The following is a 26,722-nucleotide window of genomic DNA, read 5'->3' on the forward strand; positions in this document are numbered from 1 at the left end:
GGCCACTCCAGGACCTTGAAATGCTTCTTACGAAGCCACTCCTTCGTTGCCCTGGCGGTGTGCTTTGGATCATTGTCATGTTGAAAGACCCAGCCACGTTTCATCTTCAATGCCCTTGCTGATGGAAGGAGGTTTGCACTCAAAATCTCACGATACATGGCCCCATTCATTCTTTCATGTACCCGGATCAGTCGTCCTGGCCCCTTTGCAGAGAAACAGCCCCAAAGCATGATGTTTCCACCACCATGCTTTACAGTAGGTATGGTGTTTGATGGATGCAACTCAGTATTCTTTTTCCTCCAAACACAACAAGTTGTGTTTCTACCAAACAGTTCCAGTTTGGTTTCATCAGACTATAGGACATTCTCCCAAAACTCCTCTGGATCATCCAAATGCTCTCTAGCAAACTTCAGACGGGCCCGGACATGTACTGGCTTAAGCAGTGGGACACGTCTGGCACTGCAGGATCTGAGTCCATGGTGGCGTAGTGTGTTACTTATGGTAGGCCTTGTTACATTGGTCCCAGCTCTCTGCAGTTCATTCACTAGGTCCCCCCGCGTGGTTCTGGGATTTTTGCTCACCGTTCTTGTGATCATTCTGACCCCACGGGGTGGGATTTTGCGTGGAGCCCCAGATCGAGGGAGATTATCAGTGGTCTTGTATGTCTTCCATTTTCTAATTATTGCTCCCACTGTTGATTTCTTCACTCCAAGCTGGTTGGCTATTGCAGATTCAGTCTTCCCAGCCTGGTGCAGGGCTACAATTTTGTTTCTGGTGTCCTTTGACAGCTCTTTGGTCTTCACCATAGTGGAGTTTGGAGTCAGACTGTTTGAGGGTGTGCACAGGTGTCTTTTTATACTGATAACAAGTTTAAACAGGTGCCATTACTACAGGTAATGAGTGGAGGAAAGAGGAGACTCTTAAAGAAGAAGTTACAGGTCTGTGAGAGCCAGAAATCTTGATTGTTTGTTTCTTACCAAATACTTATTTTCCACCATAATATGCAAATAAAATGTTAAAAAAACAGACAATGTGATTTTCTGGATTTTTTTTTCTCAGTTTGTCTCCCATAGTTGAGGTCTACCTATGATGTAAATTACAGACGCCTCTCATCTTTTTAAGTGGTGGAACTTGCACTATTGATGACTGACTAAATACTTTTTTGCCCCACTGTATATATAGACAGTATATATGTTTTTACGATTTTTTGAGCACATGGATCCATTGTATGTCCGTATGTCGGTTTTGCAAGCCTGCGAGAAAATCTCGCAGTACGGATGCCATACGGATTACATACAGAGGATGCCATGCGCAAAATACGTTGACACACCCTGCCTACGGAGTACTTACGGATCACCATTTTTTGAATTTTGTGGCGTATTACGTCCGTAAAATACGGACAGTATTTTTATACGCGGAGTGTGAGGCCGGCCTGAGTGTGATCCGACACAGCATCGGATCGCACTCAGAACAATGTTGTTCTATGGGCCGTGCACAGGTCTGATTTTTTTTTCTTTCCTCGGACCAAGTCTGTCCGAGGAGTGAATTGCAGCATGAACGATTTGCAGCCATAAATCAGACTGCACTAGGTCATGTAAGTTAATGGGTCTGTCCAACAAATTGGACCAATTTTCACAGACTGACAGAATGGGGAAGATGGAGACATTTTTTTCCACCTTCGCCACATTTGAGAAAATCAGATCACACTTTGATCAAAATTCTCTTGGCTCAGAGAAAATACGTTGGTGTGATCCTGTATTGTAACGTTGGGACACAAGCGATACCTTCCTGGAGCTCGGTCAGCTGTCTCTGCAGTTTCTGCAGCTGGTTCTGCAATCTCTCAGTATGGTTAGAGCTGTCATCTAGTTGTCTGCGTAGAGACACAATTTGTATGCCAGCCTCATCCTGAAAATGAAAAAAATGATGTTAGTGCTTGGTAAAAATATGCAGGAGGAAATAGATAGATGACGTGTAGATCGCTGACAGAACAAGGGGCATTTGTGTCTTCAAAGGTTACTAAATCTTTGGCATTACTTAGCCATTATATGAAATTATCTATATTAAACTTGTTTTAATTTCTGCAACATAGATAACGATAATTAAAGTAACAAAGCAACTTCTATATTAGGAACAGTTATCTTAAAGGGAATCTGTCAATAGGATCACCCCTCCAAAGCCGTCTATATAGGCATGTAGGTCGTAGGAAGTAGAATAAAATTATATCTGCGATGCGATGTCCAGAGATATCCATGCCGGTCAGGTGTTCCCAATGTCGGACGGATGTGCTTAGTTGCAGAACTGCACAGCTCAGTCAAAGAAGTAGTGGCAGCGGCCCACTATTGCAGACCCACTTCTTATTTGAATCCATAGGGGGCGGATGTGTAGTGACTGGCCATGGCTGCCATGCAGATGATGAAGCTGTGCAGCTCTCAGCACATCCGGCCAGTACCAGGAACAGCTGATCGGCGGAGGTGCTGGGTGATGCACCCCCATTGATCACCTATCTTAAGGATTGGCCATCAATTTAAAAGTATTGGGCAACCCTTTTAAATGGAATGGGCATTACCAGAGGGAGCTATGTAGCTCAGGAGAGCAGACTGTCAGTCATTCCATGTCTCAAACTGGTAATGCCCCATTTACATTTACAATAAGCTCTGGAGGCAGATTCTCAGGAAGATCTATGACCGGCCCATAGATCTTAACAGCTCATTTACATATTCCAGAGAAATCTACATTTTTCTTATAAGACATCAGATCCCAGATATGAAGGTATCCTTTTATTCAGGTTTCTATGACCTACATGCCGATATAGATGGCTTAGGAGGGTTGATCATACTGACATATTCCCTGTAAAGCCTCATTGGCATGGCAGAAAGACATTAAAAATGTTAATATGTACTATCTATCAACTATCTCTAACTTAAAGAGCCCCATCTTCAATAGAGGGAAGTGTGCATGCTCGACTTCATTCATTGATTCATTGTCCTGACCTCGTGAAGATGTTATCTATGAGTTTTATCTTCAGCATTCTATGGAAAATTAATGGAGCAGAGGTGGAGCATGCCTATTTATATATTATCTTCAGCAGTTCCATGTACAATAATGGAGCAGAGGTGGAGCATGCGCATTTATATATGCAGCGCCCCAGAGTCCTTGTCGTTGCAGTAATGTCGTTCTTTCACCAGGGGGAGCGATGTTACGTCTGATGGCACCAAAGGAGTTCACCCTGCCAGGTATCACAGTCACACATGCACTTCACACGCCGGCCACCAGGGGGAGCGAAGGGTTCTATCTATTAGGCCACTCCTCACACTTGGGTAAAACTGGGGGTTGGCTAGGAAGTTAGGCAGTTCTGACTGGAGGGAGAAAGAGATAGTCAGGAGGGGAGGAGAGGAGCAGACTGGGCTCAGCCCAGGAAGGGAAAAGAAGGACACGGAGCTGTGCCTGCAACCCATGCGGCAGCCTCCTAAGAAAGGACAAGAAAGGAAGTGTGCCGTAGTGAGTGAGCACAGAAGTCGTAGCAACAGGAGTAAAACACCAGTGGGAGACCAGGTAGGAGCAGGCTGCCTCCCACTGAGCGCAGATCTGGTAGCCGGAACACCGAGTGAGTAATAGACTCTACGCTTTACTTCAGAGACCGGCAGGACAGTCGATTCCAAGTTGGCTGCCCGACCTAAGAATCTAAGCAGACAAGGTGGCAACGCGGAGGAAGGGCGACGCTAGGGTCCCTATAAAATAGCCTCAGGCCACCACCGTTATACGGGTTTGTCCTATCCATCTGGGGGACAGAGAGTAACAAGAGTGAGGACCCTATGGGAGCTAATGCACGTATGGACCTACTACGTTACTGCGCGCAAGGGGAAGGCTACTGATTTCCACCTGGATAGGGGGACTCTGGAATTGCCATCAGACCGTCCGGACTCTGCCTACCCTGTCATCCGGCACCCTGGACTGTGGATGCTGAAGCCTCCAGTAAAGGTAAAGAGACTGCACCCATTGTTTCCTCTTTATTTACCGCGCCTTGCACCATCCAACATCAACACTTCTGGGAAGCCCTGGGGATATACTTCACCTGTGGGAAGGTATACCATCTAGCTGCCATTCCATCACCCCAGCGGACCCCTAAGCAGCGTCGGTCACCCTGACCGAATACCACAGGTGGCATCACGAACACTACCATTATCTACTAACTCAATCCCCTTTTATTGGGCGCCCATCATAGGGCCACGGTCTGGGTCGGGCCACCGTGACATCCCAGCTGAGGGAACTGAAGTACCCAGTACCGAGTACCCCATTGCCCTTACGTGGGGGCGATCCATCAATTTTGGCGTCACGAACAGGATCTACTTAAGCCTGAGAATTCGGGTCATGTGCGCCTAGGAACTGTGTCAGAATCATATTGGAACTGTGAATTGCTTAAAGTACTGTGTAGCGCTGTTTCACACCAAAACCGCCGCCATTACAGCACCATGTGGCGTGCTGGAGGAGTGGGGCGTGTCATCGTGGGCGTAGCATGGAAGAACGGCGCGAAAGTCAAGCCAGCCCCTCACAGATACTACTATGTCCGGGAAATATGCCCGTCAACGAAGAAGATCCGTCTCCTAGTTTGGGATGGTGGAGGACGAGGAAGGAACCGCCCTCCGGAGGAGGAGGAGCAAGAACCGCTGGACGCCATTCGGCAGAACCAGGCTGGCATCATGGCGAGCGGAGGTAGTCCGGAAGAGGGGGAGAACACCCGTCACTGCTCCAGCCAATGGGAGCCGAGTGGAACCCTGCCAGGACGCACAAACCAGGAGGTTCTGGGAGCGGAAGTCGACGAGCTGTGTCTGCAGCTCCGGAACCTGTACCAGCGTGCAACCGCTGGCCCTGAGAAGCAACCATGCAGCCAATCGTCCGAGCCCCAGCCTGCGGCAGAGGAGATCGGCACCGGAGACGCCACGGAGGCAGGTAACGACACCGACCCTGCCCCGGTAGCCGAGGGATCCCTGCTAGTGGGCATAGATTCACCCCCCCCACCACCACCCGGCCGGGTGTGTAGTCGCTTAGAGTGGGAGAGGCCATGGGAGACTATGAAGACCTCAGACGTTCCGCTGCAGCCCCTCAGGCAGAAAGTGGACATCCAGGGAGAGGTGATGACCTTTAAGTGGACCTGCGCCACCACAAACCTGATAGGGTTCCCTGGGGGGGACCAGTCAGAGGAGAAGAGTCTGGCAGAGATTGCCCATGAGGAATACCGCCAGCGACTGCGTCAGCAGGAGGAGGAGTGGGCTAGAAAGAAGGAGCTTCGACGTCAGGCTGACCGTAAGAGGGACCTGCAAGCCAAAGCAAAAGCTAGGCAGATGTCTGAGGATGATTGGGGCCCCCAGCATTATGGGATCGTGGTGAGCTTCCATATGCAGGGAGGCTGGGGCTTCATAAAGGAGTGCGGCCTCGCCCTTGAAATCTTTGTGAATCGGCGCAACGTGGAGTCGCACCTCATTGAAGGGCACCCAGGCCGGGATCTGTACCCGGGTGATCGTGTCAGGTACACGCGGCATTGAGGTGATAAGGGGTGGTATGCCCTGCATGTCCGCAAATACAAACCCGAAATCACCGTCTCATCACCCTATTACTCCACATCCGATCAGGTGACCTCTGCCCCGGTTACCATGTGCTCAAAGTGAACGCAGACCTCCGTGGCCAGGAGAACCGTGAGCACCCAGACCCCAATCCAGAGTGAGGACGCACTCTATGTAGTACCCGGTGGTAGCCGTCACTACCTAACAGGGCTACCCCCACCGGCACTACCACCAGAACTCGAGTAAACCTTGAAAACCTGAAAAACTGTATATAGTTAACTGTTCTTTCATTGCTGCTTTGAACCCGTTCAGGGTTAACATTTAAAGGGATCCCTTAGTTTACCCGGGATCCCTATTTTGTTCCAGTTTTGCACAAAGTTCATCATGGTTTTAAAGGAACATTGGAATCATGGATGGTGAATGGTTCCCGAACTGTCCTCTGTAAATAGTTTGCACCTTCTTAAGGGTGCTCTCTACTGGTTTTACAAGCAAGAAGACTTTGCGAAGAAACTGTTCCTGACGACTACGTGAAAGTTTCTATAGTGTTAAAAGTTTATTAGTGACTTGTTGATTGTTTGCACTACCTCAGAAAAGACTAGTTTCTCTCTTAAAGGGAATGTTTGGTTGTTGCACCTTAATAATGTTTACGTAGCTGATAATATGTATCTAGATAGTGATAGAATGTTAATGACGTACTTTAGGTAAAAGTAAGGTTTTGGGAAGAGAAAAATGCAGTAGGCCTGTAGGGGTAGATAGATAGTCCTGGTCCCTATAAAATAGAGTTTTCAACAGCAGAAAAAAGGCAGCAACACTTACCTGCCCAGATCTTGGAACAAATGCACTGCAGGGTGCAGCCAGCCCATAAAGCATGATGTTAGCAACACAGGTGCAAAATACCAGATCAACAGCCACTCCCCACATACCCACTCCTGGAGGGGGTGCCTGCCCAGTATACAATTGCACAATAAAGGCCCACATAGGGCGTTGTTCACACAATGGTACTGCATAGTGTCTGGTTCACAGCCTATTTGTCACACCCTACTTTTCGATTAGGCGGGCTGGCCAGTACACTCTCAATGCATCCCAATGCGAACACCCCTCATGCGAGACCGAACGCGTTTGGGCTTGGCTGCACCCCGAAAAATATAGTGCAAAAAATATACAAAAATAGTGAGGTGTTGGTTGATATTTTGGCCAAAATACGTAAGCTTGTAACCCACGCCAAGGGTCCCCACGCTTACGAGTCCTACACTAAACTAAATAGCAAAGCCACTAGAGACTCAAGGTCTACAAAAATTTCAATTTTCAACAGCAGAAAAAAAGGCAGCAACACTTACCTGCCCAGATCTTGGAACAAATGCACTGCAGGGTGCAGCCAGCCCATAAAGCATGATGTTAGCAACACAGGTGCAAAATACCAGATCAACAGCCACTCTCCACATACCCACTCCTGGAGGGGGTGACTGCCCAGTATACAATTGCACAATAAAGGCCCACATAGGGCGTTGTTCACACAATGGTACTGCTTTGCTATTTAGTTTAGTGTAGGACTCGTAAGCGTGGGGACCCTTGGCGTGGGTTACAAGCTTGCGTATTTTGGCCAAAATATCAACCAATACCTCACTATTTTTGTATATTTTTTGCACTATATTTTTCGGGGTGCAGCCAAGCCCAAACACGTTCGGTCTCGCATGAGGGGTGTTCGCATTGGGATGCATTGGGAGTGTACTGGCCAGCCTGCCTAATCGAAAAGTAGGGGCGTGACAAATAGGCTGTGAACCAGACACTATGCAGTACCATTGTGTGAACAACGCCCTATGTGGGCCTTTATTGTGCAATTGTATACTGGGCAGTCACCCCCTCCAGGAGTGGGTATGTGGAGAGTGGCTGTTGATCTGGTATTTTGCACCTGTGTTGCTAACATCATGCTTTATGGGCTGGCTGCACCCTGCAGTGCATTTGTTCCAAGATCTGGGCAGGTAAGTGTTGCTGCCTTTTTTTCTGCTGTTGAAATTTGAATTTTTGTAGACCTTGAGTCTCTAGTCGCTTTGCTGTTTAGTTCCCTATAAAATAGCCTCAGGCCACCACCGTCATACGGGTATGTCCTATCCATCTGGGGGACAGAGAGAAGAGTAACAAGAGTGAGGACCCTATGGGAGCTAATGCACGTAGGGACCTACTACGTTACTGTGCGCAAGGGGAAGGCTACTGATTTCCACCTGGATAGGGGGACTCTGGAATTGCCATCAGACCGGCCGGACTCTGCCTACCCTGTCATCCGGCACCCTGGACTGTGGATGCTGAAGCCTTCAGTAAAGGTAAAGAGACTGCACCCATTGTGTCCTCGTTATTTACCGCGCCTTGCACCATCCACCATCAACATCAACACTTCTGGGAAGCCCTGGGAATATACTTCACCTGTGGGAAGGTATACCATCTAGCTGCCATAACATCACCCCAGCGGACCCCTAAGCAGCGTCGGTCACCCTGAACGAATACCACAGGTGGCGTCACGAACACTACCGTTATCTACAAACTCTAGCCCATTATATTGGGCGCCCCTCATAGGGCCACGGTCCGGGTCGGGCCACCGTGACATCCCAGCTGAGGGAACTGAAGGACCCGGTACTGGGTACACCATTGCCCTTACGTGGGGGCGATCCATATACTATCTTCAGCAGTCCCATGTACAATAATGGAGCAGAGGTGGAGCATGCGCATTTATATATTATCTTCAGCAGTTCCATGTACAATAATGGAGCAGAGGTGGAGCATTGCGCTTTTATATACTATCTTCAGCAGTCCCATGTACAATAATGGAGCAGAGGTGAAGCATGCGCATTTATATATCATCTTCAGCTGTCCTGTGGACAATAATGGAGCAGAGGTGGAGCATGCGCATTTATATATTATCTTCAGCTGTCCTGTGGACAATAATGGAGCAGAGGTCAAGCATGCGCATTTATATATTATCTTCAGCTGTCCTGTGGACAATAATGGAGCAGGCAGAGATGGAGCATGCGCATTTATATATTATCTTCAGCTGTCCCATGGACAATAAGGGAGTAGAGGTCGAGCATGCGCATTTATATGCTATCTCCAGCAGTCCCCATGGTCAATAATGGAGCAGAGGTCGAGCATGCGCATTTATATATTACCTCCAGCAGTCCCATGGACAATAATGGAGCAGAAGCCGAACATGCACACTTCCCTCTATTGAAGACTGGGTTACAGAGCCCCGCTCTCAGTATTGCTGCGGATCCCCTATTCCAGGGTAATCCCTTACTATTTAGGGAATAGCCATTTAAATAAACTACGCAGTAATAAATAGCTGTACACCAGTATGTTTAGTCCTGTGAATTTTAGCAACTAAGCAGTTGCATTAAATCTAATTTTTTACTCCTTTCAAGGAATATTAGGAAGAATTATTATTTATTAACCTTATAGAAAGTGTTTACAGCTCAACTACAATGTATTTAGGTACAATCTTTGTGCTCTACTGAACAATAAAAAGTCCCAGTAACCTTGCAAAACATATTCAGCAAGTTAATTTCTTGAATGTTCCACCTTTATGACATTATAGGAAAACTAATACAGACTGTAGCAGAGGCAATGCCCTTAGATCCTCACCCTCTCCCTCTGAGTTTCTCTTAGTTCCTTCAGACGATCTTTAAGAGCTACAATCACTCCTTCAGGTTCGATTTCTGGGTATGGGGAACGACCACGATCAGGAGACCCTCCTCGTGAACCTGGCGTCCTTCTTCCATCCAGTAAGGCACTCACAGAGCCATCCAGACCTACTGTACATGACAAGGTGAGTTAGTTTAAAAATGATACAAAAAAAAAAATAAAATATATATATATATATATATATATATATATATATATATACATATACAGGGTGGTCCCAAAGTAGGTGGACAGTATGTGTAATAGAGTTAGGAAGGGGGAGATTTATCAAACATGGTTTTTGAGGTTCAAAGTTCTCACCACACATCTAGAAAAGTTTCTTAGGGGGGTCTAGTTTCCAAAATGGGGTCACTTGTGGGGGGTTTCTACTGTTTAGGCACATCAGGGGCTTTGCAAACACAATATGACGCCCGCAGACCATTCCATCAAAGTCTGCATTCCGAAACGTCACTACTTCTCTTCCGAGCTCCGACGTGTGCCCAAACAGTGGTTTACCCCCACTTATGGGGTATTGTAGTACTCAGGAGAAACTGGACAACTTTTGCAGTCCACTTTCTCCTTTTACCATTGGGAAAATAAAAAAATTGTTGCTAAAAGATCATTTTTATGACTAAAAAGTTAAATGTTCATTTTTTTCTTCCAAGTTGCTTATGCTGCTGTGACACACCTGAAGGGTTAATAAACTTCTTGAATTTGGTTTTGATGACCTTAAGGGGTGCAGTTTTTAGAATGGTGTCACTTTTGGGTATTTTCTGCCATATAGACCCCTCAAACTGACTTCAAATGTGAGGTGGTCCTTAAAAAAAAATGGTTTTGTAAATTTTGTTGTAAAAATTAGAAATCGCTGGTCAACTTTTAATCCTTATAACGTCCTAACAGAAAAAATGTTGTTTCCAAAATTGTGCTAATGTAAAGTAGACATGTGGGAAATGTTATTTATTAACTATTTTGTGTCACATAACTCTCTGGTTTAACAAAATAAAAATTCAAAATCAATAATAATAATAAATCAAAATAAATGTTATTAATTTCTGTCCACTTACTTTTGGACAACCCTATATATATATACATATACATATATATATATATATATATATATATATATATATATATATATATATATATATATAGTACAGACTAAAAGTTTGGACACACCTTCTCATTTAAAGATTTTTCTGTATTTTCATGACTATGAGAATTGGACATTCACACTGAAGGCATCAAAACTATGAATTAACACATGTGGAATTATATATTTAACAAAAAAGTGTAAAACAACTGAAATTATGTCTTATATTCTTAGTTCTTCAAAGTAGCCACCATTTGCTTTGATGACTGCTTTGCACATTCTTGGCATTCTCTTGATGAGCTTCAAGAGGTAGTCGCCAGGAATGGTTTTCACTTCACATGCGTACCTTGTCAGGTTTAATAAGTGGGATTTCTTGCCTTATAAATGGGGTTGGGACCATCAGTTGTGTTGCGCAGAAGTCTGGTGGATACACAGCTGATAGTCCTACTGAATAGACTGTTAGAATTTGTATTATATAGGCACGGATGATTGACCTTGTGGAGACCAAAACATCCAACACCGCGGAGACACCATCACGTGTTTCTCAACGCAGTGATCCAGAAAACTGCCCCCAAATATGCAAATGCATGTAGAGGAGCTGCGGAGACACCATCACGTGTTTCTCAACGCAGGCAGTGAATAGCCAGGCCTTTCCCCGGGAAGGAACAACCAAGGGAAGGGCAACATCCAATAAAGGAAAACATCCAATAAAGGAAAACCACCTATGCCAAGCATGGTATCCATCCACAGACAGCTGTTTCGGGGTTGCATTTGCATATTTGCCTGCATTGAGAAACACGTGATGGTGTCTCTGCAGCTCCTCTACATGCATTTGCATATTTGGGGGCAGTGTTCTGGATCACTGCGTTGAGAAACACGTGATGGTGTCTCCGCGGTGTTGGATGTTTTCGTCTCCACGAGGTCAATCATCCGTGCCTTTATAGACTTTCTATAGACTTGCTCCTGATAGCCAGTTTCCTACTCCACACTGATGAGGGGCAAAAACCCCGAAACAGCTGTCTGTGGATGGATACCATGCTTAAAATAAACATCATGAATATTAAATGCTGCAGAAGTCCAAACCCAATACTATCATATGGGAATAGAACTGAATGTAAAATAACATTTATTTTTACAATTAAATTATTAATATGAACTGTAAATGCTGAGGGTCACTTTCTCACCTTTACTGGGAGACCTGCCTCTAAGAGGTGAGGGGCTGTGGCCTCTGATCCCTAAAGTACGCCTTAAAGCGGAGTGCAGGCTATTTAGCTGGGTTTCCGCCTCCCTACGTGCTGCCTGGATCCGATTCAGTTCAGCTTCTAGCGCTCGCACCCGAGTTTCACAAGCTCCAAGTTGAAGTCTCAGATCAGCCGCCTCCGTGGTTCCCCGCTGTAGTTGCTCCTGAAGCGTCTTGCATCCTTCCTGCAGCCGCTGCTCTCCTGCTCGGCTCTCACTTAGCCTCTGCTCAAAATCTCGCTCACGTTGGTGAGATGATGACTCTAAAGCTGAAAGACGCTGCTGCAGAGACACAATCTGAGAAAAGTGGAGGTGCGTTAGGCGTAGTCCCTCAGTTTATAGAAATCTGCCATTGCTATTGGTTGACACTGTAAGCACAGTGTGGATTTTACTGCTTGTATCGTTTAGTAGTTGGGGCTACTCCTTACTAACTTCCCAAATGATTATGTAAAACCAATGGGTGTCCACTGGAGTGAAATGAATTTAAAGAAACTTCCTCCCATCTAATATTTTTATCCTCTTAACATATTGCAGTCATCATATTACATAGTACTGTGTACTTACAATTGCTCATTTTGCCTTTCTGCCCAGTTTATTCTTCTATTTTCATTTAAGTTTATGACATCACGTGATTAAAAACTGGCTAGCTGAACTCTTCTATGCTCTATACAGAAACATGAAGTCTCTTTTCCATGCATGAGCCATCAGTCACTGCAAAAGTCCCTGGTAGGGTGGAGGTGCAGAGCATCGGAGTCAGGAGTTGAAGAGGGGGATGACTCATGCAGAGAAAAGAGACTTCCCGTTTCTGCATAGAGCCAAGAAAAGAGAAGAATTATCAGGGTAGAAAGGCAAAATGAGCAAATGTAAGTACACATTGCTATGTAATATGATGATTACAATATATGAAGAGGATAAAAAGTTTGATGGTAGGAGGAGGAGGGCTTCTTTAAAGGACACAGACTATCCATGAAGCGTACATAAACTGTTTGTTGAAAAGGACTACCTGCAAAATGTGGAAAGTAGCTCTAGATATATGTATTTATTTTGAAGAAAAGATGTAAGAACCTACCACTGAAGGATCATGTCATGGTGTGCAATACAAGAAATTATCATTTTTGTTATGTACTATGGAGATAGTATTGACTTGCAATGTATTTTTTGCACTATTGAGTAACTGTCCTTGATTACCTGCTCTATTCGTATCCACAGCTGCTTTCAGCATTCTGCTTGTTTCCTGTTACCATCGGGCATTGTGACAGCTCAGATGACAGGTCCATGTTGGACAAACCATTTTTGTTTAAAGTATCCTATGAAAATAGGCACTCCTGCCAATCAGCTGTTCTCGGTCTTGGTGGCTGGAATTGCTCAGTTACACACGGCTGCACAGCTCTGTCAATGGAACAGTGGCCATGTAAAGGTACTGCACATCTGCCCACTATTGATTGATTAGGGGGAGCATGTGCAGTACCTGGCTGTGACCACTATACTGTTGAAGCAGCTGTGCTGTGAAGTTCCGTAACTGAGCAGTTCCAGCCACTGCCAATTCCTCTCTGCTCATTCTTCTCGACCTTTCTGCAGCTTTCGACACTGTTGACCACCCTCTCCTACTCTCTAGGCTCCAGTCACTTGGCATTAAGGACACTGCTCTCTCCTGGTTCTCCTTCTATCTTTCTAACCGCTCCTTCAGTGTTCTGTTCTCTGGCTCCACTTCATCTCCTCTTCCTCTCACTGTCGGGGTACCTCAGGGCTCAGTCATTGGCCCCCTTCTCTTCTCTCTCTACATGGCCCCAATTGGACAGACCATCAGCAGATTTGGCTTTCAGTACCATCTTTATGCTGATGACACAGAACTATACACGTCATCCCCTTACCTTTAACCCGCTGTACTACAGAACGCCACTGACTGTCTGTCTGCAGTCTCCAACATCATGTCCGCTCTTTATCTGAAACTCAACCTCTCCAAACCTGAACTACTTCAGCTCCCGCCATCTACTAACCTCCCTAAATCTGACATTTCCCTCTCCGTGGGTGGCACCATAATAACACCCCGGCAGCAGGCGCGCTGTCTGGGTGTTATGTTTGACTCCGATCTCTCCTTCACCTCCCATATACAATCTCTTGCCCGCTCATGCCGCTTACACCTAAAGAACATCTCTAGAATCCGCCCTTTTCTCACCATGGAAACAACAAAAACCCTCACTGTCGCCCTGATCCACTCCCGCCTGGATTACTGTAATGCTCTACTAATTGGCCTCCCCCTCACTCGACTTTCCCCTCTCCAGTCTATCCTTAATGCAGCAGCCAGGGTCGTCCATCTGGCTAGTCATTACTCGGACGCGCCCGCTCTTCGCCAGTCGTTACACTGGCTGCCCATTCATTACAGGATACAAGTTAAAGTACTTGTTCTCAACCACAAAGCTCTCCACAGTGCGGCACCCCCATACGTCTCCTCCCTTATTTTGGTCTATCGGCCTAGCCGACCACTGCGCTCTGCAAATGACTTTCGACTAACCTCTGCACTAATCTGTACCTCCCACTCCTGACTCCAAGACTTCTCCCACGCTGCGCCAATCCTCTGGAATGCTCTACCCCAAGATATTAGGACTATCCACAATTTGCATAGTTTTAGGCGCTCGCTCAAAACACATTTGTTCAGAGCGGCCTATCACATTCACTAATCAAAGTCATGTTATGTTTGTGTGTGTGTGTAGCCCATTCACTATCTCCATCTATCCCCCACCCCCTGAAGATGGCTGGACCATGATTGTAAATACATCATTGTAAATACACACCTGCACTTTGTATCTCCCCCACCTCATTGTAGATTGTAAGCTCTCACGAGCAGGGTCGTCTTATTTCGCTTTAATTATTGCATTGTTACTTATGACTGTTGTGTTTGAAACTGTTAAAATGTAAAGCGCTGCGGAATATGTTGGCGCTATATAAATAAAGATTATTATTATTATTATTCCGAGAACAGTTTATCGGCAGGGGTGTCAATCAGACATTGATGACCTATCCTAAAGCTACGTCATCAATGTTAAAGTCCCAGACAACCCCTTCAAATGGGTTGTTCAGTAAAATCAAGTGTCAGCAATCTGCCGGATAGGTGAAAACTTACTGAATTATGCAGGTTCAAGCACTGGGACCTGCACCGATCAGCAGACTGGAGCATTTTTGTCCCCGTTGAGACACTTTTATCCCCTTTAGAAATTGGAGCAGCAGGTTAGACACCCGAACACCACTCCATTGATTCTCTATGAGGCTGCCGGAAAAAGTCTATCATAGCACTCGACGTCCACCTGAGGAATGAAAGGAGCAGCGATTGTACATGTGCACTACCGCTCCATTTTAATAGGGATAAAAGTGTCCTGCTCTGCTGATTGGTTCCCAGCAGTCTTCCCTCCATTGATTAATTAGTTATCAACTAGTTCTCTCCCTACAACCCCTTAAGTTGTGATGCAGCATTAGTATAGAGCACTGTTTGACTGTTTCGCCACCAAAATCCCAACGTAGCCCAAGCATACGATAGATTTAGAGCAAGAAATTGCCTTGACAAATCAATCTGACTCCAGCTCACAAGATGCACTTTTCCTTTCCACTAGTCTTGATAAATCTCACCCCGCCGTCTCATTGGTGACACACACCTCTCTGCGGGCAGCCTCTCGCTCAGCCTCGCCTTCGGTTATGCGCTGTCTCAGTTCTAGCGACTCCCTTCGACTCTGCTGCTCTCTCTGCTCCTCCTGCTGTATCCGAGCTTGAAGCTCCGCCACTTCTTGTTCCTTCTGACTGCTCTCTCCTCCGAGTGTTTTTACCTGTGTACATATGAAGGGAGAATGAGTTACTGGCAGAGAACACATTAATATACGGGATTTTTTATGCTTACACTTTTTAGTTATTGCAGACTTACCAACTGCATCATTAAATGTACACAATATCTGATAGAATTAGTAAAATGTAGAAACTGGGCCAGATGACACGTACCTGTCTGCGCAGCTCTTGAAGTTGTCTGCGGGCCTCAATGTGTGAGCGCTCCACCTCACGCAGACTGGTTCTCAGTTGTGCTGCTTCCCGCTCAGCACATGATTTTGCCTCCAGTAGTACGGCTAAGCGCTGCTGTTTCTCCTCTATTGCCACCTGCAGGCTGGAGGAGTAATGGTTATGATATAATTGTATTATATATTAATTAAGGTGTGATTAAAGATACCCACTAGAAAATAAAATAAAAAATTCAGTCCTTGATTTCTGACATTGTTTCAATAGGAGCTGATTTGCAGTAATCAACATCGGCTACTAAACAGTATGACGGAGTTGCAATGGCCGCACCCATCTAGCCGGCACATGATCGATTCGCATGTATGCAGATCACATACTTGCAGTCACGTGCCTGCTGCTCCTGTCGCCGGCACCAGAGACTCCTTACAGCACAGTGTGTATTCACAAGTCTGCAGTAAATCTACACCTGTGGCTTAGAAACAAACCGATGCTGAAGCAAAACCGATAAGGTCGGAACGGAAAAGGCAGGGGGAGAACAACTGCGATCCCTGCACCCTGCGAAAAACACTTTCCAGGTGTGGTGAAAAATGTGCTCCGATACATGCACCCCGATGCAGGTTTCTGAGAGCAAAACATAGAGGAAACCACTTCTCGGGAGAACCCCACTCGAGTTAGGACCCAGGATTCAACGGCCAGGCGGGTAAGCACAGGGTCTTGGTGGCAGATCAGGCCTGGGAGAGCCAATCTGGTCAATCCAGTGGCCGCCAGGGGGCGTTGACGACGGATTGAGCTAGTCTGCCGCCCAGCTTTCCACTCTCAGGATGTGAACCGCTGGGATGACCGAGTGTGACATCTCGACCCAGCGGAGAATGTGTTACACTTCACACTTTGCTACCCTGCTGCGGATGGTTCCTTGATGATTGATATACGCCACAGCCGTAGCATTGTCTAACTATATGCGGATGGGTCAACCCACCTGATGGTGATGGAACCGCCACAGGGACATCCGAATCGCCCGGATTTTGCCTTGACTACATAAAAAGTCAAAAAATCATCCTTAAGTTGAGTGCCTAGTTTATTTTGTATTACTTCATGGCATGGGATCCCCACGGCACCTTCCTTAGTAGTGCACACGGTTCTCTATTAATACTACAGACACTAAGCACGACCTGGTTCGGCTGGAGCCAGTGTGTGGGTGTATACTGTAGAGGAGGAGCTAATCTTTTTGTGTTTTTCTTAGTGTCAGCCACATTACACCCATGGTCCTGTGTCCCCCAGTGAGGCGCAGGAGAAATAGTGTTCGATGGTGGGCAATCACCATCGACTCTACTGTTGTAAACCCACCTGCTCCTGTCTGTCTCAGTTTTCTTGATTGATGCTCTCAGTTCTGTGTTCGACCGTTGCAGAGTTTCTTTCTCACGTGTCAGATCGCCAAGATCTCGGCGCAACTCTAAAGCTTCCTTCCTCTGCAATTCACATGTTTCCTCTGTCTCCCGCAGCAGGCGCTGAACTTCAATGATGTCCCTGCGCAACCCATCTCGGGCATCCTCTGCCAACCGCAACTGCATTCTCAGCTCTTCCACCTGCATGATGAAAAACTATTTATCAGAAATTGGCTTCTCTTTGCAATCATTAATAATTAGTAAGTGGTCGGCAATGCTGCCCAAGGTCCCAAAATGTGTATAATTACCAATGATTAGAGGTGAAAACAAGTGCAGATATGAGTCTGGAACATTAGCAATAAAATTGTTGGGCACCGGTTAAGGCGATCGAGCAGATTCTGGGCAGCAGGTCACAGGGATCACTTATTCCAGTCCACATGCTGGCAAATACCCTACTGTCCCTGCACATATCATCCCACCCTGGAAAGGTTATTCAGTACATGGAGAACTGAACGTCTTTAATGGGAGGGGTTGAATAATTATACACCACAAATGTAACACCAAGTGAGAAAGAAGATTAGCATAGCTGCAACACACGGGTGTCATATAGTTAGCTTACAGAATATCCTCTAATATTTGCTCCCCTGAGTATTTTATATTGTTGAACGCCTTTGTTTATTTTTTTTCAAACTCGCCATATAGTTTTAGAGATATAGGTGTTTTTATCTTACTAAGCATTTTTTTCTGGTGTTTAGCGGGGTGTTGCTCACAGGGTAATAATGTGGCAGGGGTGTCAAACTGCATTCCTCGAGGGCTGCAAACAGGTCATGTTTTCAGGATTTCCTTGTACTGCACAGGTGATAATTTAATCACCTACACAAATAATGAGTTTGTGATTAAATTATCACCTGTGCAGTACAAGGAAATCCTGAAAACATGACCTGTTTGCAGCCCTCGAGGAATGCAGTTTGACACCCCTGATGTGGAGCACCCGAAAGACACGTCCCCTTGGTAGAAACCATACAAGTTAGCTTGGGTGCACGAAATAAAACCTAGAACCATAAGATGGGTAAAAAGAAACAGAAAAAAGAAAAAGAATACTCAACGGAGCAGAAGTAGAAAAAATAGGAGCAAAATCTGGCCACTTTTGGCCTCTGTAAAAGCCAAAGCTCCTGCTTATCACACATGTAATATTGTGGGGTTGCTGAGACCAGGGTACAACGTTACATGGGTAACACAGTTTTGGTACGGAAACTATAATCCTGCAACTTTCACATGTTACTGCCATATGCAGAAAATAACCTTTGCTGAAGCTAAACCTTGATCCTGTCCAGCACTGTTTGGCTGGATGCCATGTATCCCTTGATATGTGACTGCTGTAGAATTAGTTATTGATTGCACATTTATATTATTGATGTTGTTCTGAATAGCCTAGTTTAAAGGTATCAATACCTAGGTGCCTAAGCATCCAACTCATTAGCATTGTGTTTCTGTGTTCTCATTGGTCTTAGCTAACCTTCTATATAGATAAAGGAGGAAGGCCGACTTCTCACATCTGACATTCACAGTGCACGCTTTGAACCGGCCACGGGTCTCTTGAGTCCTGACCCAAACTCAACAGCCTAAGGGCTGATGTAGATGAACATATTTTTTGTAATCCAAGAAAATCAGATCAATTATGCTAATCACACTTTGATTACAGTTTGATCACAGTGTGTTTCAATATTTTCAGATGTATTGAAGATAGAGAATTTCTTTACTCTATCTTCTCCATCGTGTCAGTCTGTGGAAATCAGATGTCATCGGAGTACAGTTCAATGTTTCCCAAGCAGCCATTGACTGGCATGGCCAAGTGGGATCCACATATTGGATCAAACACAGGCATGCAGTGATTTATTCCTAGGACAGTCCTTGTCTAAGGATAAAAATTGGACATGTTCAAGGCCCCATAGACTAACATTGGTTTGCGAATAATCCAATGTTTTGTCAGATAACATTCGGAGTGGAAATACGCTCGTGTGCACCTGCCCTAATAAGCATATATGAGACTTTTAGGTTCAGGTCAGGAGATCCATGACGGGTCCTAACATTGCGGTCTGTAATTGGACTGTAATGTCCAGACATGTGAAACCGACCTTAGACTAAGTCCAAAATGTCTTCATTTGTTTTTGTCCCTCACATCATTAATAGATGAGGTAAGAGTGATTAAATCCGAAGACTACAGTGGATATCATGTTGCGGCGGTTATGGAAATAAATACCTGATTCATTAAGTGCAAAGACTCTAGCTTACCTCTTTGGTCAGGTTTTCCCTGTCTTGACTCAATTGTTTGACACGCTCACATAGACTCTTGTTCTCTTTAGCGTGAGCTGACACAGCATCTTCAAACTCAGCCTGCAAAGCTTTCAGCTCCGAGGAGACCCCGTCCAGCATTGCCTGCTCGATTTACAAGGACACAGATTCAGTTCTGAAGCATTATCCTATTATTCACCCCGTACTGTACTATGCCCAGTAACATGTGCCAAGACTGCGGCAATATATTTCCAGTGTATAAAGTATCAGACAACTATGCTGTAATCATCTATACATCACATCCATTATATGAGAGCTCATAATCTTTTTGGAATACATTTAGTAATTGTGTACTGTGTGCGCTGCAGAAACGGACCTTGTCCTGGTCTGTCCTGATCTGAGCTTCCCGTCTAAACCTCTCAGCCTCCAGCTTGGTGTCAGAAAGCTCCCTCTGGGTCTGCATCAGCCGCTCACTCACAGTATTCTTCTCGGTTTCCTTTTGGAGGAGAGCCTGAACAAAAAAAAATAAAGATGAGTCATTACCAAGAGAGTTCAGTTCTCAAAAATAGAAACAAGCATGCGAATGCGCCACATTTTCTTATTTATCATGAGTGGGGTAAAATTATGCTTTTGTAGCTATGTGTAGGGGCTCGGGGCCAAGAAAATGGCTATCCTTGGGCTTCAAGATTTAATATGGAGCCTCTTTCACAAACTACACCAAAATGGTGGACAAATTAGCACAGTATTATATCAATTAAATTGACAGCGCCCCACAGGGGCAAACTAGGCATTTGCTGGGTTTCAGGGAGGTGGCACCAACAAGCTTCTCTCTGGATCGAGGCATATAGACACAGAATGATACCGTTCAGGTGAAGGAAACCCAAGCTTCAGCTTTAGCCACTATGATGGACACCCAAAGGACCCCATTATAATCAAAGTGGTCAATATGACTTTTTAATCATCATCTTTTTATGGGTGTGTTTTTTATTCTTTTATTTAAGCCAATAATAATTTCCCCTGTCCTGTAGTAATGTCCCCATCCTGGTCCCCTTCTTGTAACAATGTCCCCTATTCTGCAGCTCTTTACATACACAAAAAAAAATTCTTCTCACCTGACCTCATTCCCTTGGCGAACAGCGTCCTCTTCCTCCATAGCTGGGCTGGCGCTAAGCAATGACATCGTGTGCGGCCGCATAAGGACACCGATGTCAGCTGCTGGTCTCCAATTGGCCACAGGCTGGTTTTGGTATTGCGGTGCAGAGAGTTGGTCTCTGCGCTATAATACATTTCAATTAAATGTGCGCCTGAGGATGCACATTGAGTTGAAAAGAAGCACTGACATCGGTGGCCCCTGGCTCACTGGACGCGGTTGTCCCAGGGCACCAAGGGAGGCACTACAAAGCCTTAGGGGCACATGCTTGTTTGAGACCCCTGATCTACAATTTTCCTATACACTGTAGTATTGCAATATATAGTAAAAGTGATTAAACGAAAAAAAAAAGTAAAACATTATAAAATGTTTTCCAAAAATATTAAAAACATATAAAAAGCTTAACTAACCCGCTTTTCCATTTAAAAAGAAATAAAGAAATGTAAAAAATAAACATCTTTGGTATGGAAACATTTGTAAAAGTCTGATCTATGAAAATCTAAAATTAATTAACTTGTATGGTAAGTGCCGTAGAGGTAAAAGAAAATATTGAAATACCAGAACTGCCCTTTTTTCAGTTGCCACACCTCCCCTCTCCCCAAAAAAAAAAAATGAAGTTAAACGCGAATAAAATGTCATGTAATCTAAAATGGTATTAAAGAAAAATACAGCTTAACAAGCAAAACACAAGCCCTCATACAAGTCCTTCAAAGGAGGATTTGCACATTTCAGAAGTAGGTGACACAAACCAAAACATTCTTTCGTTAGCAAAGTTTTGATTTTTTAGTCACTATAATATATAAAAATGACATATGATTTATATTGCTATAATCATACTGACCTGGAAAATCAAATTGCACAATGAACGCCGTAAGAACCAAACCCAAAAACAATTTGCACATTTTCTTTTTCTCATTACATTTCACTTGGTATTTTTTCTCCCACTTTTTAAGTTGATTACATGGTAAAATGAATGGTGTCATTCAAAAACTGTTATTCCGTAATAAACATGCCCTCACATGGCTATATTGATAGGAAAACAACAAAAAAGGTATGGTTCTTGGAGCAAAATTAAACCTTGACTGGTCATTAAGAGGTTTAAAACGCTGTTACATTACAATAAGCAACCCCGGACCCAAAAGCATGAGGCAACATTAAAGGGAACCTGTCACGCCCCCAGGCGTTTTTAACTAAAAGAGCCACCTTGTGCAGCACTAATGCTGCATTCTGTCAAGGTGGCTCTCTTAGTTGGGGTACCTTCCAACGCTGAAATATTCATTTCTATAATTTGCCCGTCATACCTTTAGCCTGTCCGGGGGGCATGTCTTTTCCCCCGGACACAAACGCCTCCCAGCCGTCCCTCAACCCGTCCGTGCGCCGGGCGCCGCCTCCTCTGCAGTCATTAACGTCCCCGGCGCCTGAGCAGTAAGTTTTTTCTAAGGCATCGGCAGGTTGCGCTGCCCTTCGACTCTCATCACATTATGGGAACTTACAGAACAGGTGCTGGGGACGTTAATGACTGCAGAGGAGGCGGTGCCCGGAGGGGCTGAGGGATGGCTGGGAGGCTTTTGTGTCCGGGGAAAAAAGCCATGCCCCCCGGACAGACTACAGGTATGAGGGGCAAATTTTAAAAACGAATATTTCAGCGTTGGAAGGGACCCCAACTAAAAGAGCCACCTTGACAGAATGCAGCATTAGTACTGCACAAGGTGGCTCTTTTAGTTAAAAATGCCAGGAGGGTGACAGGTTCCCTTTAAAATTGGTTTGGCTTGATCTTCTTGCCTTTTGTTTCTCGTTTTCCACTCGTAGCAAACTTTCTTCCCTCTCTTCCTGCAAGCGAACAATCTCCGTACTCAGCTTCTGCTTGATGTTCTCACACTCGGACAAAAGCTCCTCTTTCTCCTTCTCCATACGTTGGACTGCCTCCTGCTTCTCCTCCATCATGGCCAGCAGCTGGGCCTCCTAAAAAGTAAAACGTGGCAGGAGAAGTAATAGGCCATGTAGTAGAGAGTTCAGAGGAATGCTCAGGACAATCTATAAGGGAACTAATACCAAAGTGATGAGCAGCTTATATCTGCACCCACCTTCTCCTTCTTGAGCCGCTCTACAGTATCTTGGTGTTGCTGGGTCTGGTTACTGAGGGACATCTGTGCTGTTTGCTCCGTTTTTGCTAGTTGCAACTCCAACTTGACCTTTTGCTGCCGCAGCTCAGCCATGGCCTCTTCAGCATCCAGGGCTTGGTGTTGAGCCTCAGCTATCATAGAAGATCATAACATATCTCAGCAATTCATTAGCATAAAAAGCAACAGAAAACACATTAGTGGGGTCGGTATTTGGGTGATGGGTGCTAGACCCTATGACAATATTGTAGCTATATGGTAGCGGGGAGCACATTACTCCATGGCTAATCGGATCTCAGGAATTCAAGAGGTTTGGGACAGATGGGTAATAAAGTCAATTTAGAAAAATTGACATCCAGCTCCTAAGGGTGAGATCACACGGTGTTGCTGACCATGCAACCAAGACTCCATCCATCCCCATGACCAATGAATGACTGTCCTGGGAAGAGTTAAGCCATGTACAACCGGCTCCACGTGTGGTCTCACCCTTAACACATTGCATCTTTTTCTTTTGTTTCTTTTTTGGGAGTGGGCCCACTCTGAAAAAACGCTAATAAAATGATCCTATTAATTTGTATGGGAGAAAGACTTGTTGTCAAATGTTGAGACTTTTGAACATCTTTTAAAGACGCCAAGCAATTACAAGAAGTAACGCACACAATCCAGCTCTTTTCTGGTAGGAAGGCATGCAATACTTTACAATAGAAGTCAATGGGAAGGTTAAAAAATGCCTGGGTTTTTTTTATTGCCTCCAGTAAGAAGACGCTGAAAAATGCTCAGAAAAAAAGTGGAAAAAAAATTTGAAAACACACTCATGAAATGCCAAAGAAAATTATAGGAAAGGACGCTTAAGGATTATAGAACTCCAGAAGAAAGGAGTGATTCCTGAAGCATCTTTTGCTTGAAAAACAGACATTTTTGATTACTAGAAAAAAAACACACAGTATGAACTGTGTCTCATAATTTAGTAAGTAAGGAGTGCACTACTCCCCTGCCTCTTGGCTTTCTGCTGGGAGGGGAGCGTTGTGCTCCTGAGTGTTGAAGTGAAATGTGCTCTCTCCAATGCTGCAAATAGAGCCAGCTCACTTCTGTAGCATCAGAGCAGGGGCCGGATCTAGTGATCTAGTCAGCTTCAGAACAGCACTTACAAGCTCTAAAGAAAGCACTTTTAGGGTATGTGCACACGTCCGGATTTTTAGCGTTTTTTTTTGCGGAATTTCGCTATAAAAACGCTATAATTCCGCATCAAAAACGCTAAAAATATGCATCCTATCATTTAGAATGCATTCCGGATTTTTTGTTCAGATGGATGCGTTTTTTACCGCAAAAAAAAAACGCATTCCGCAAAAAAAATGGACATGCTCATTCTTTTTGCGGATTTTTTGCGGATTTCTTAGCCAAAATGACTTTCAGGAGAAAAAAAAAAAACAAACGCAAAAATTCCGCAAAAAATCCGCGCAAAAAACGCGCAAAAACCGCGAAAAATCCGCGCGGAAAAAAACGCGAATTTCTGGCAGAAATCTCCGGATTTTGGCAGGAAAAAAACCTGACGTGTGCACATACCCTCAGACTCATACATCCTGTCCCTTCAGGAAGAGTCTACAGCAGTTTCCTTAACAGCAGAGGTAGGAAACACTTCTCTAACACACCTGATAATACAGGATCCATCAATCACAGTAGGCGATGTCACAGTTAAACCTTCACGATTACCTTTGCCCACGCTCATTAAAGAGCATCTGTCAATAGGATCAACACCCCACACTACCAAGCCGTTTATATGGCATGTAGGTCATAGGAAGCTGAATAAAATTATATCTTAATATCTGCGATCCAATGTCTTATTCCAGAGAAAGCCATGTTTTCCAGAGAATCTGTCTCCAGAGCTTACTTTAAATGAAAAAGGGCACTTCCAGTGTGAGACATGTAGATCAGGAGAGCGGACATTCCATGTCTCACACCGGTAACAACTCTTTCATTTACAATAAGCTCTGGAGGCAGATTCTCAGGGAGATTTATGTGCAGCCCATAACAGCTCATTTACATACTAAGATAAACGAAGATTTATCTGGAATAAGACATTTGATCGCAGATATAAAAATATGATTTTATTCAACTTCCTAAGGCATGTATGCCTATATAGACAGATTACGAGGTTTAATCCTAATGACAAGTTTGCTTTAAATTATTTAATACAAAAGATAGGGTCAGAATCTGTTCATTGCTACTCACGTACATGAGTCTTAAAAAGCCCCAGTGGCCTGTGGAAAATTGTAAGACTTGCAAATTTTTATTTCAATATAGACTGTGAAAAGCCATAGCCTACATAAAAAAAAAAATACATTTAACCCATTCAGCTACAATGGATGGTTTAGACTAAAGCACATTCATGTTTGTGAATGGCCCAGACACAGTCCAGACCAAAAGCCCATTGAGAATGATAGCAAGATGTGAAAATTGTTGATCAGACGTCTCCATCCAGTCTCAGGCTATGTGCACAAGTTGCGGATTGGTGTGCGGATTTTTCGGCACTGTTTTTGCAAAATCCACAGGTAAACTGCAACTGCGGATTACCTGTGGATTTACCGCGGTTTTTGTGCGGATTCCACCTGCGGTTTTACACCTAAGTTTATGGGTGTAACATGAAAAAATGTGGAAAAGTTCACGCAGTATGAATACTTTTTCAAGGCAATGTAATGCTACTATCCAATACCACAGGGGATGTATACAGCCAGATGTGGTTTCCTCCAGTGATCATACCTCCTTTAATTACACTTAATATAAAACTGACACTTTTATTTTTCTCTGATGTCAAGAAAGAAAAAAAAAAAATGTCATTCAAGCTCAAGTGTGAACTCGCCTTTATGTCTCTTCCTTAGAGACATTCACAATTTTACAAGCATAACTTCACCAAAAATCACACCTATTAAAAAGCAAACGGGGCTTAAAAACTCTTATTTATGGGAGAAAATGCTAGCACGGCTTTATTTAGACATTTCTTTGGTAGCTCTTATCAGCAACTTTTATGCAGCTCATAAATGATACATTAAAATAACTGTCCAAGAACTCCTAAGCCCATGTCAGCCCATACAGACAGATGCGCTAGATTATATTTGGGCTATTTCAGACTTATCGGCCTCATGTCATCGTGTTACACCGACTGCTCAGCGGATTATCTGTCTTATAGCATAATTCATATTAATATCATGTCTATAATATAAAACCTTTCATTTTGCATGCAGTCATATTTTGCTGGCTGATTTTAGGAGACTCTATTGTATAATTTACGACCTCTTATGCTTTACTGTAAATGGATCCTGAAGAATATGTAGTAAAATTGTGCCAGGCTGCCCCCACTGCATGACCCTTCCTGGACACCATTCTGCAAATATAAAGACTTGTGTGTATAGCTGTGTGTCCGCCAGACAATAGGTGAGCATGGCCTGGTAAAAGCCTTTTCCCTAAATAATATGAACACACTGTGGCTCATCCTTAGTGATTTTATAAACACAGATCTACATTAATATTTAAAGAATAACCATCCTTGTAATTTTTATTTAAAAAAAATCAATAGTACATATGAGAATAAGCAACTTTGTAATATATCTTATCAAAAAAATCTGCTTCTATTCCCTCCTGGATTAATCTTTAATTATCAAATCATGGGGAAAATCCGTATTCATTACTGAGATGGGAGATGACGGTTGGTGCTCATAACATTCTATGAAGGAAGGCGGAGCTACAGACAGACAACTCACAACAGACATAACACAAGTTGGCATGAAACGACACTTGACAGCTACCATTCTCCATAGAACTTTATGAGCTCCAACTGACATCTCAGTAACGGGAAAGTCTGTATTCAATTAAGGCTGCTTTCACCCATGATTTGAGAATTTTGAGAATTAACCCCTTAGTGATAGAGCCTATTTAGTACTTAATGACCAAGCCAATTTTTACAATTCTGACCACTGTCACTTTATGAGGTTATAGCTCTGGAACGCTTCAACATATTCTACTGATTCTGAGAATCATTTATTGTGACATATTGTCATGTTAGTGATAAAATTTCTTCGATATGACTTGTGTTTATTTATGAAAAAAACTGAAATTTGGCAAAAAATGTTAACATTTTGCAATTCTCTAAATTTTAATTTTTGTACCCTTAAATCAAAGAGTCATATCACACAAAATAGTTAATAAATAACATTTCCCACATGTCAACTTTA

The 26,722-nt window shown here is 44.1% G+C and overlaps 1 protein-coding gene across 1 annotated transcript in view; it reads right to left on the reverse strand.

The window, feature by feature from the left end:
• Positions 1-26,722, reverse strand: part of CROCC2 (ciliary rootlet coiled-coil, rootletin family member 2) — a 186,488-nt gene that overhangs the window by 34,466 nt on the left and 125,300 nt on the right. The window contains exons 19-28 of the mRNA XM_069726780.1: positions 22,461-22,630; positions 22,159-22,338; positions 19,603-19,737; positions 19,227-19,370; positions 16,897-17,135; positions 15,541-15,700; positions 15,204-15,371; positions 11,502-11,853; positions 9,189-9,358; positions 1,785-1,905 (exon numbers count right to left, since the gene is read on the reverse strand). Coding sequence (XP_069582881.1) covers positions 1,785-1,905; positions 9,189-9,358; positions 11,502-11,853; positions 15,204-15,371; positions 15,541-15,700; positions 16,897-17,135; positions 19,227-19,370; positions 19,603-19,737; positions 22,159-22,338; positions 22,461-22,630 — 1,839 coding nt within the window. The remainder of the gene's footprint in view (positions 1-1,784; positions 1,906-9,188; positions 9,359-11,501; positions 11,854-15,203; positions 15,372-15,540; positions 15,701-16,896; positions 17,136-19,226; positions 19,371-19,602; positions 19,738-22,158; positions 22,339-22,460; positions 22,631-26,722) is intronic.

This window comes from Ranitomeya imitator, chromosome 5 (assembly GCF_032444005.1).
Source record: "Ranitomeya imitator isolate aRanImi1 chromosome 5, aRanImi1.pri, whole genome shotgun sequence".
Lineage (NCBI taxonomy): Eukaryota > Metazoa > Chordata > Amphibia > Anura > Dendrobatidae > Ranitomeya > Ranitomeya imitator.